Raw genomic sequence first — 12,791 nt, forward strand, 5'->3', positions numbered from 1 at the left:
TGCAAAGCTTTGTTTGGCAATGATTCGTGACTTTATTGTCTCGATTTTAGATAAATTCATCAAGGTTGAAACAATTGCTTAAAATTTGATCATATGGCCCCTTCATGTAAAGAATGTGTTCAGTTCATTTACGCCTTCTGTGAGATTCCCAACAAGTTGTGTTTACCTATTTACTGATGCCATTTTTCCTTGCAATTTCAAATTTTCTGGATTAATTTATTGTTCATTGTTGTCTTATTTAATTATTGTGTAATAATTTTAATTCCGCACTTCTCTTTTATTTGCATGTGAAATCCGCCCCCGAGTCTCCATCGACTCCTTCATTTATCCGAGCATTTTATTCTTAGCCGTAAAGGCTCAAATTCCTTTATCGAGTCAACCAGACACTAAAACCGACAAACAGGCCCCGAAGCTGAAAAGACATGCAAGAAATCAAGAGTTGGAAAGATTGGGCCAAAGGCCCACTCTTCATTATTTAAATTTGAATTTTGTTATTTCGGGCCCAAGCCCTTGTCTTTTAATTATTAATATTCTATTAGAAGTTTAGGACAGGTGAAGAATAGGCCAAAGGCCCAAAGGAAATTATTTCTTTTAATTTTGGACAGGTGCCACTCAAATGGGCCTTTGGCCCAAAACGAAATAGGCCCAAATACTGGTCCAGGCGGACAGAAATCTGATTTGGGCCCTACTCTCTTTCCCTCTCTACTTTCTGTGTTCATTTTACTTGTTAGTATTTGTCTTTAATCATAAGGTTGAACAATTCAAATCCCCGTAAGACGCCTGTTGTGTTTTATCAATTTAGCTAAAATTGATCATCCTTAATTAGACATAAAGAATTTTTTTTTTGCAAAAAAGTATTTCAGTTAGTTAGTATTTCTATTTTCCCCTTTAAAATAGCTCTAATTGTAAAAAAATCTCAATTCAAATTAAGTCATATAAAAATTAGCCAAATGATTAATTGTCGGATAACCGCATTAGCGGGTATTCTAGATGATTTAAAACCCTTCCTAGAACACTAATAAGAACCCCGAACTCCATTTAAGTTTTCCTTAGATTTCTGTTTTAATCTTTTGAAGAATCAGTTTTCTTAATTTTACCTTAAAAATTAAGTGGCGACTCTTAAACCAGTATAATAGTTTTTTTAAATAAAACAATCACTCCCTGTGGGATTCGACCCCAACTCATTTAGTTAGGTTATATAGTGACTAACGATCGTTGACTCTTAGAGCTGGATTAAGTGTATTTGATAGAGTTATTTACTCAAAAGCTCAGTCCTAGATACGTAGGTCCGTATAGAATCCTGACAAAGATTGGTAATGTGGCCTATGAGTTAGAGTTGCCAGAAGAACTAGCAGTGGTTCATCCAGTCTTTCACATTTCCTTGTTGAAGAAGTGTGTGGGTCATTCGACATTAGTAGTACCATTAAAAAGTGTGGTTGTGAAGGATAGTCTCTCTAATGAAGAGGTGCCTGTCGAAATTCTTGACCGTCAGGTTCGTAGGTTGGGGAATAAGGAAGTCGCTTCAGTGAAGGTTTGGTGGAGTATTCAGTCCATAGAGGGAGCTACTTGGGAAGTAGAAGCAGCCATGATGGCCAAGTATCCACACCTCTTTCCTTCCGATTCCGTTTCAGCTTAAGTCAATAGTTTCAGCTTCCGATTCCTTCCGATTCCGTTACTCTTGTGTAATTCAGTCTCGGCATCTTGTTCCCTCACTTATTCTTGCATTTCAGCATATTTTCATGTTTATGGAACTCAGTTCAGTTATATATCAGTTTCTAGTACTTACTGGTAGGGATTACATTTCCTTCCCTCCATTCTCAGCTTGTTTAGACATCATTTGAGGATGAATGTTCCCAAGGGGGAGATAATGTAACACCTCCAACCTCAAAATGAAGAAAATTCTCATTTTCAGATAAAATTTGTGCCAGTACCAGCGGAACCATCCAGAGACCGTCGATAGAACCAGGGGTCGTAGGTGGGGTTCCATAGTTAAGGCCCAAATGTTGATGGTCTCTGATCCCACCCACGATCGACCAGTACGGTCCGTGGTTGGACCTATGCACCATAGGTCTGACCGTAGGTGAGGTCAGCAGCCAATTAGAGGGAATTAGTTATTGGGTCAACTTCAAACGGTCATATATTTTAGCACAAAATGAATTAGGTAGCCCATGACCTATCAAATTAAAGATAATAGAATCCTCTTTCAAACGCCACCGAGTTTGCTAAAATCCCAGCTCCAAGTAAAAAGTTATGCTCATTTTAGTGAAGCCCTATCGGGTAGACCACGAACCACGACTGCAGTCGATGGTTGGTAGTCCAAACGAAGGTCCGTAGGTCCCTCCGTGGGTGGCCTGCGTCAGCTTTTAAGTTAGGGTCATTTAGGTCTTTTTCCTATGCATTGGAGCCCTTCAACTACTTTGTTTAATGCCTAAACTACGTCGTTTTGCTGAGTCTAAGCCTAATAACTTATTCAAATTTACCCACAACCCTTATTCTCCAAAAAACCATCCAAACTTGGAGCAAAAGGAAGAGGAAAAAGTCGACCAAACCTCCCAAGAACAAGCAGTAGTGTTCTTTCAGGTTCAACCCCAAAATCCAATTGATTTCGACGTAGATTTCGTCAGCAGGTATGTGGGATTTCACTAGTGGGTTTCTTTCATCCATTAGGTCCCTAAAATTTAGTCAGTTCCTTGATTCTCCATATCTTGTTTAGAACTAGAGGTTTCTAAAACCATTTAGATTTGTTGTGATCTAGCTGTTGTAGTATCCTTAATCGTAATAGCATGTTTCTTGGAAAGTTTTCTTAATTCCTTGTATAAAACTCAGAACTCTAGTCTGTATAAATTCTCTTACATCATGAATTATACTTGCTAGGTCAGTTAAATAGATGATTATGCTCCAGTTTTCGAATGTCACATTATCTGTATGTTGCATTCTCACATTGCATGTCAGTACTTTGAGCTATTCAGTATTTCAGTTACATTTGTGACATATACATATTTAGTTGGGAGTACTACACTTGCACCGAGTTGGACTAGGGTTCAGTGTACCGTCATTTCTTTGTTTCCTTCTTTTATTTTTCTCATTTTTCCCCTTTTTTCTTTTATTGGTTCCTATTATTATTATTTTTCATTTTTATTCTTTATTTTTTATTTTGTTTATTTTATGTTCCTTTGCTTTTCTTTTCTCCTTTTTTTTCTAATTATTTTTTATTCTTTAATTATTTTCTTCCCTTTTCATTCATTTTTTTTCTCAAATCATAATATTCTTTATTTTTTCACCAAAAATTAATTTCATAGTTTTGGTCCTTTTTTATTTTATTTTTCTATTTCAGTTAATTTTCTTTTCATTTTTTTATTTCTGATTTTTTTATTTGCTTGGTCTGTAATGATACTATCACTGTTAGAGCATTCAAAACGGGCCTAGCCCGTGGGGACAGCCCAACCCAACCCATTCTTGGAGTAGGGTTGAGATAGATTTTTCAAGCCTATTTCAAAGTAGTGCTTATATCTCCAGTCCATATAAGCACTTGGCCCTTGAGGCTTTAGCGGGGTCGGGTTCGGCCCATGGGCCAAAACTTTTTATGTAAGGGTAACTAACAATAATCTCACTAGTATATAATTTAATTACTTAAATACACACTATGTTGTAATATTATGAATTTTAGTAGATTTTGGTACGTTCAGATACATATATCTCGGAATAAATAGACTCAAAATCAAGTTCATTTGTTCTCGATACACTCTATCCAAGTAGATTCACATGTATCTAGGATACAAGACAAATATCACGTACTCACCTCCCTCCCATCTTGCTTGTCACTCTCTTATCTCGCTCGCGTATCTGATATGCGAGATACATGTTAATTACAGTAGATTTTTTGCTAATGTTATTGAAACAACACCATTGTTTGCCATATTCGACCCTTTTTGACAGCTCTAATCACAATCTATTTATACACTTTCATGGTATCATTGATGTATGCTTCAATACGTTAGTGAAACCTCCATGATACGATCACATTATATTTATATACTAATATGGTATCATTGAGATTTGATTCAATCTGTAATGATACCATCCACAGTATATCTATATATATTCGTGGTATAATTGATGTGTCTTTCAATCATTTAGTGACACCTCCATGATACCATCATATATTGACATAGTATTATTAAATATTGTTTCATATAATTAGTAACACTTCTCAGATCATGTATGATACCATTAGAATACTTGAATATACTATTGTGGTAGCACAAGAGTTTTATTTCTTCGTTCATTCACAATACTACTCATTTATTAATGATACTTTAACAATATATATACATATATCGTTAAGGCATCATTAAGATTTCATACATTCATTCATATACAACCAACATATATAATGTGTTGGTATTATCAACTAATAAACAGTCTTTCAAGGGAGAAACTCATATTTATCAATGATATCATCATAACTATCACATACAAACATGGTATCATTAAGGACTATTTTATAGAATTTGTAACACTCTTCAGATCAAGTATGATACCATCAGTATATATAAGTATACTATTGTGGTAGCACTAAGGTATCATTCATTCATTTATTTACAAAACTAATAGTTCCTTAATGAAACCATAACAGTATGAGCAGAGGAACTCGTAGTTTCTCAATAATACCATCACAAAATAACATATACTGGCATGTTATCATTAGGAATTGTTTCATATAATCAGTACCATTCCTCAAATTATGTATGATACCATCATAACATATCTATATATGTTCATGGTTAATTGAGGTTTACTCTAGTCCTTCGATGAAACCTTCATGATACTATGACAATATATCTATATACTTTCATTGTATCATTGATGTTTACTTCAATTTTTCAATGAAACTTTCATATGTCATCAAAATATATCAATTTATTATCATGGTATCATTCATGAGGATTGCTTCAATCCTGTTTTGAGACCTTCATGAAGTCGCTGTATTGTAGTTATGCACATACTTTTATGGTATCATTGAGGTTTGCTTAAGTCCCTAATAAAACCAGTCACAATAAATTTATATACTCTCATGGTATCATAAAGGTTTGATCTAGTCCTTTAATGAGACATTCCTTAGTCATGATTAATTATTTATTGTTGTGATTTATTTATTATTTTATTTTTATTAATCTAAAAATAATTAAATAATAATAATTTTATATTTTTCTATCTTAGATATTGATAAGCAAGCTGGTTAACTATGCTATTTTTCTAATTTATTTATTAGTGTAGTTTAGTTATTTTGTTATATTTTTAATTAATCTAAAATTAGATCATTAATATTTGAAATTCTTATATTAATTTTATTTTCTTAAAAAGGGAAATGCATAAGTACCCCCAGCCTATGTCCAAAATCCCAGAGACACACCTAACCTTTACTAAGGTCCTATTACCCCCCACCCATGAACTTATTTTATATATAATTTTCTACCCCTTTTCGACCTACGTGGCACTATCTTGTGGGCCCAGTGCGTGTTGATAAATTTTTCAAGGATAGCGCCACGTAGGTCGAAAAGAGGTAGAAAATTATATATAAAATAAGTTCAGGGGGGTAATAGGACCTTAGTAAAGGTTAGCTGTGTCTCAGGGATTTTGGGCATAGGCTGGAGGAGTACTTATGCATTTTTCCTCTTAAAAAGGTAAAAATATCTATAGAGAGAAAAAATTAAAGAAGATAAACTAACAAAAAAAGAAGAAAGAAAGAATAATAAAAATATTATCAAATGATATCTCTAATAATGGATAAAATGAAAACAAATGAGAAAAAATAAAAATAATATATGAGAAAGAACAAAATTAATGAACAAAAAAAATTATTTTATTTTTCTAAAAAGGTAAAATATAGAAAATGAAAAAAAGGTAAACTAATAAAAAAATAAAAGTAACGAAAATGTTACCAAATGGCATCTCTAATAAACGGTAATATTAATATAACAATAAAAATCATAAATGAGAAAAGAATGAAAGAGAGAAATAAATAATAAATATAAGAAAAGAACAAAAGTAATTTATTTTATTTTCTTTTAAAGGTAATAAATATAGAAAGAGAGAAAAAAGAAGATAAACTAACCAAGAAAGAAAGAATACAAATATTATCAAATAGTATTTCTAATAATGGATAAAAAATTAATTAAAAAATACAAAATAAAATAAAAATAATAAATGAGAAAGAACACATATAATTAATGATAGGACAAAAACAAAAATAATTAATAATAAGACACAATACTTGACCAAAGTGAATTGAATCTAAATATAAATAGGAGTGGGATGAAATTAGGCTTAAACTAAAAGGGGTATGAACTGTAATTTCTTTCTGACCGAATGACATTCCTGAATTACTTTAGATTTGACTATAAAATTATAATTCTTGAAAAATGTAATAGGCAAATGACTATAATTAATCATAAGGGTATATTAGGAATTAAGTGTAAAATTATCCATTGATTTTATAAAGTGGAATAGACCAAGGGAGTAATTCTAAATTATGTATTTTTGTTGTCTTTTTTGTTTGGGTGGTGAGTTGAACAATTCTATTGGAGAATACGTGGCATTTAAATATGTTTTTTTTTTTAGAATTGAAAGAAGTGGATAAAATTTGAGAAAGTTTGGAGCCACAAGTGAGTGATAAAGAGATTGTAGAATAGAGAATGTTGGGTAGATGATTGATGGCTGCAAGGATAACATTCCGGCCACCAGAGTTCACCAAAAAACACCATAAACCCCTCATTTCTCTTACTAAAAGAATACCAACTTGTATATATTGCACAACCACAACAAAACCTGAAATTGAACTAGAGTTCATTGGCGTACGTACGTGCATAAGAATATTTATGCCTTTCAACTTGTTTGTTTTGTTAATCAATATTACTTTGTTGCAGCCAAAACCAGATGAAAATGGCAACTACCCAATGGATAAAACAAAAGCAGTAAGTGGTGAGAAGCTGCTGAGGAACATCATGTCAGAGAATAAGATAGAGTTGTATGCTGCATATGTGAGTGACTTCACTTTTATTTCCTTCTTTTACTTTAATCTCACTCTACTACTAATTCATACCTGCAAATACAAAAACTAAATTTCATTTCATGAGTCCACGTTAAAATTATAACTTGGAATTGGCCGATCGAACAAAAGTAAAGTCAAGAGACGAATAAAAACTCTATCATAGAAATATCTTTTTTCCCGAGTAAAAGTTGCAGGCAGAGCATAAGTTGTGTGTCTGGACAACACATTAAGTCGGAAGACAACATTAGAACCAATTCAATTTCAGAACCAAGCTAAAAATAAGAACCCGACAGCTGACATTATAAAACCAAACAGTTACCATGTGCAGCTACTCCTAATTTTCTTATTGAGATACGACACGACATGGTAACAAGTAACATGTTCAATTATTCCTAATTTTTTCATTGAGCCTAAAACAGGAGATGGTGACTATCAGTTGTCACAAACGCTAGGACCATAAAAAAGAATTAGGTGTACATATGCAGTTGTATGTTCAATTTCTACTGTAAATTTGTTAGAAAAATTATTGAATATAAGCTTGGAGGGGAGAGCAAATCAACCCTTACCGAGAAGGTTCAAATCTTGAGATATGAATTTGCAAGTTACAGATAAGAAGTTGTAAACAAAGGCTAAGATAGATCATCAAGCAGCCTATTTCAACACTTGCAAGTATTTAAAAGTATAATCAATTCAGGTGTGGTGTAAGTGATATATGTTATAATACTCAATTAGAACGATGAGAAAGATCTCAACACTGAACAGTACTCTAGGGAGTGAGGACAATGATAAAAGATCTGCAAAAGCAAATTATGGAGAGTTTAACGAATACAAGAGCACTCTGAATCTTCAGAATTGAAATAAAAATAACTATCTTAAAGGAGGAGGATCTAGCTTCAGGGAATATAAGACAAACTTTTAACAGATTCCTACCTTCGGTTAAAATATGTCTCCGCTCACACCTGAATGACTTATCTCCTTAAAATTGTTTCTCAGACTTACTCTGCGTTGGCCATTTCTAATAATTGGTATAGATAGAGTAATAGAATTTAATCAAAATTTCTGCCTCCTATCGAAGACAACATATACCACTACCAACATGAAGGAAACCAACTCCGGGAAAAAGCCCCTATTGTATGAGGCTGGTGAGATCTGAATCATTAATTTCTGTCTCCTATCAAAGACCACATATACCATTAGCAACACGCGGATGTATCACCTACTTCATTGGAAGAGTTCTATCCCTCAACAGGAGCAAGAAAGGACTGGTTAGGCCCCTTCTATTCCGTTCTTTTTTCGTAGTGCATTGGAAACACTTAGCTTATCCTTATCTCTTTGACATAGTTATCTGAAGCACCCCATAGTGTTGATTACAAATCAACTTCTTCTTTCTCTAAGCTGTAGAAAAACTATTCATATCACCTTATTATAACTGGTCTCTCATGGTTTAACGAATAAGAAGACTAATATATGATATGTTTTTTTACCAATTGGCTAGCCACTTGTTCTTATCAAATATAAACACGACAATAGTCTAACGTATAAAGTAATTCATGCCATGTTTCCATGATAAAACACCAGCCTTTACTACTTTGGAATCTTCCTAAGAAATTACAATGTAGTAACAGCCATTTTAGATATTAAACATGAAAAGATGCATTCATAAGTAGGCAAGCACAAAGGATACTTAATGCCTATGCTTCTTCATGTGTTTATAACTGCTTTAAAGAATAGGAAGGAATATATATTTGAGATAAAAGGCGTGAAGATTAATTGATTGTGTAGGAGGGACACAGTGTGCGACATGAGATTTACAACTAATGAAACACATAACTTATAAATCATGTGGATCAACTGTTAAGACTATGAAACAAAATTATGAATTAATCGTTGTTTAATTTAGAATCTTCACCAGACAATCAAAATAGGAGCATGATTTTGGAATCGTTTTAGTAATATAAATATTAATATTCCCATCTATGGTACTGTAATTCAGAGCACTGCTACAGAAGTAACAGAGAAGGTTTCAACTTTCTAGCGAAAATTGTAGTACATCAAATTATTTGCTCTATGTATTTGTGGTTCAAAATGGACCTGATATTTGGCAAACTACACATCAATAAACTTTTACGCAAGTTGGTTCTATATGCATGAGTGACAGCTTTCTGTACCTCCAAAAGGTTAAAATAGATAGACCTTTCTTAGCTCAAATACACATCAACACGTATAGTCAACTTGTATTATACTGCAAAGGTGAGAATAATATTCAGTTTTCTACCAAAAACATGGATTTAAGAAGTTGAGTGTGCACTTTCAATGCAATAGTTGCCAATACTTGTTTTTCGATGACATGGAGTATTTGTCAATATTGTCGTTATAAAATAGTTGATATCAAGTAAGTAAATATAAACTGAACTTGAAATAGTACAAAATTGTATCATATATAGTATATAGAATGATAATTAGGAAATCAAGGTGATAATCCCATCGGAACACACAGAACTTTGTAACAAACAAGAGCAAATATCAGATATACTTATCAGAGGGAAAAGTTAACCAAAAATCAGTAGTTGAGAGCATAGTATAAAAATTTAGCATCATGGTGCTCCATCAACTTCCTTAAAATTTTTGAAAACATTGTCACCGGCATACCATAAGAAAATATTAGAGATGCAAATGTATCAAACATCAGATTAATTATACAAAATATTTAATTGACAACCAAATCCTTCATAACTGTACTACTCTATGTAGCATAATTAAGTGAATGATTTTCAACCAATTAAAGAATCTCCAAAAAGTATTAATTTATGAAATAGGTCTAACTACAGTGACGCTTGGCAAAACTTACACGAATACACAGTTATAAGCATGATTAACATAGTATGTACCACTTGAAGAACTTAAGGATTAATAAAAGAATCTCATAAATGATAACCCAAAAAAAATGAAATCAGTCAGAACGTCAGAGTTGATTCATCTGAATGCCTCAGCCCAACGCAAAGAAAGGATGTGTACCTTTTTATTCGAAGGGCGGAAATCTTTGAGGAATTGGAATGAAACGTCTGTCTCTGAATTTGGGCACAAAATGAATCTGTTGTTTCCATAAGGGAAGTTTTTCAAGTGGAAGATGAATATGCAACGCGTGGATCGTATTCCGTGGACGTTGAACCACGTGGCAAAGATACCGACCTACCCTTTTGGTTGTCCGAAAAAACTCACCCTTATTAAGAATGATAACCGTAAAATAAATCTATATTGTTTTCCTAAAAATATATAGAGCTGCTAGCTAATCATAATTGTATTTCCGACTAAAATGACCAGGGAAGTCGAATGACCAGGAAAGCTAACTAAGCAAATTTAGATAACTATTCAAAAACAAAACAAAGTTGAGTGACTTTAATGGTTAACTACTATAAGTTTTGAGTAACCATTCATGAATTCAACAAAATTGCTTGGGGCTAGGTCAATCACATAGCATTGTCTTCTTTCAATCTATAGATATAGACTAGTATGATGTAGATAGTAATGAAATTTTTGTAAATAATTAGGTGATTGAAATTGTATTTCATTTGTTACAAGCTTTGTTCATTTTACGCCAGGACTCAACAATTACTAATCAACATCTTTTAAAATGTTTATAAGAATGTACAGATGCTTTATCAAAGATCAACAACTGCTTGAATACATCATCATCTTCTCCTCTATGATTTGTTTGCATAAGAATATGTTATATCAAAGAAAGTAATGGTTTGAAATTTGAACATATAGGAAATATAATGCTACGGAATTTCAAGAAAATAAAAGATTCAGCTTTTTTCAATCTATATGTTTTATTGTTGCACCTGTTTTTGATCTTGAACAGTACTGCGTCTACCTTTTGGCAGGGAAAGGTGATGAATTGTGGAGGCGGTGGAAGCTGTGGTACTTGTATTGTGGAGGTATAAGTCTGCTGTTAGTAATCAGACATAATCAGCATTCTTTAGAAATTCTTTTTTCTTTTCACTAGACATTGAAATATGAAATACATCAACAGTTGGTAGCAGTATATCGACCATTTTACACACATTCATTAACTTGTAATAACCTACATAAACCATATCTTTGCTTAGAGTTACAACTTCGATACACTGTAAGTACAACGATAAACAAGGGAGGGAAATATATATATATATATATTGCTTCCATTGAAGTGTCACTTCTTCTTCTAAGAGAAGTTGGTATCGTGGGTAGCAACTCCAACAACTCCGGACCTTCAAGTCGAGGATTATGCTCAAAGTTGTTCAGTAAATATGCTCAAATGGACCAGAAGTGGGAATTGTAAATCGAGACATCCACAACTTTCAGGCTAGAAACGTTCTCTTGGGATTGGTCCTGTTAGCTTGTTAGAAATTTTTTTTCTGTGGATGACATACATTTAGGAAAGTTCATTGATTACATAAGTATCTAAACAAAATTATTTGTTGGTTCTATTGGTTGAGACTTAGCATTTTACGGTTTTTCTCTTACATCTTAGATGGATAGTGCATCAATCTATACTGCATCACATTTTAATTAGATGTTAGAATACAATTGGTCCATACATCACGATTTGAGTATCTGCTGAACGGTTGGTAGTGAGCTTAGATGTTACCTTATAATAGCTGGCTAAACTTGTTAGTCTTAGAGATAACTGTATAACTTCCCATATTTGTTCTTTCTTTCTATGATGCATACCAAATTTCTTCCTTGTGACAGATTATACAAGGAAAGGATGTACTGAATGAGAGAACAAATACAGAACTCCGGTACCTAAAGAAGGCATGGGATCTACAAGCCTCTACTTTTAACTTCTCTTCTGTCACATTGTTAACTTTTCTGATTTGTACGTTATAACACCTAGTTGTTACCAATTTAGAGTAAAAACTCTCTGTTGTTGTGAAGATAATGGTTAATAATACATATTGTGCAGAGTTGCTCATTCAGTTTTCATAATTGTGCAGAAACCTGAGTCATGGAGATTGGCTTGCCAAACTATAGTTGGAAATAAGGAAAACTCTGGGAAGGTATCAAAATTATATATTTAGCCAACAATTTATTATACTATGAAATGTTGTTGAATCCATGAAACAAGTAAAAATGAACCGTTGTCTCATAAGGTATTGGTGTTCCTATAATATGTACAGGTAGTGGTACAGAGGTTTCCTCAATGGAAGAAGTGATGGTAGATGAACTGTGAACAGAGAGAGTATAAATCTCCGGAAACTAGGTAAATCACCTGCGCTGGTGAACTACCTAAATAAGTTTATTCATGATTATTCGATTTTGTTTTCAAGTGAGTACACTGTCAAGAATATTTTATTATCCAAAGATGAATTGTAATAGTTTTTTAGTCCTACAACCAAAAAGATTTAATTCTGACTCTTAATACATTTTATTGTTAATTCTGCGTTTTACTCTTAACTTTTTCATTATCTTAGACTTGAATCCACAGATAATAGATCCATTAAAAGAGAATAAGATATTTTTTTATTTATCTGTTCAAAATATATAAACATTTTATTCATCAATTTCGGGTGTTTTCTCTTATACAAGGTGTCTGCATACACAATACAAATGTTGTGTATCTTATTGAATTAGTTGTTTACTTGACAAATTTAATAGAAACTCAAAAGCACATCTCTTGGACTTTGATAAATAAATATGAAGGATAAATTATTTGAATTAAATGATGTCTCAGCAATTCCTCTTATTTAAAGTCTTT

General features: G+C 32.7%; 1 protein-coding gene across 1 annotated transcript; it reads left to right on the forward strand.

The window, feature by feature from the left end:
• The first annotated feature begins 6,629 nt into the window (after window positions 1-6,629).
• LOC125841326 (photosynthetic NDH subunit of subcomplex B 3, chloroplastic) lies at window positions 6,630-12,483 on the forward strand. The gene is made up of 6 exons (XM_049520438.1): window positions 6,630-6,854; window positions 6,927-7,040; window positions 10,936-10,989; window positions 11,786-11,848; window positions 12,031-12,093; window positions 12,214-12,483. Exons 1-6 carry the CDS (start codon window positions 6,714-6,716, stop codon window positions 12,247-12,249), a joined length of 471 nt encoding a protein of 156 aa, XP_049376395.1. The 5' UTR covers window positions 6,630-6,713; the 3' UTR covers window positions 12,250-12,483.
• The last annotated feature ends 308 nt before the right edge of the window (window positions 12,484-12,791 follow it).

This window comes from Solanum stenotomum, chromosome 10, assembly GCF_019186545.1.
Source record: "Solanum stenotomum isolate F172 chromosome 10, ASM1918654v1, whole genome shotgun sequence".
In the NCBI taxonomy this organism is placed as follows: domain Eukaryota; kingdom Viridiplantae; phylum Streptophyta; class Magnoliopsida; order Solanales; family Solanaceae; genus Solanum; species Solanum stenotomum.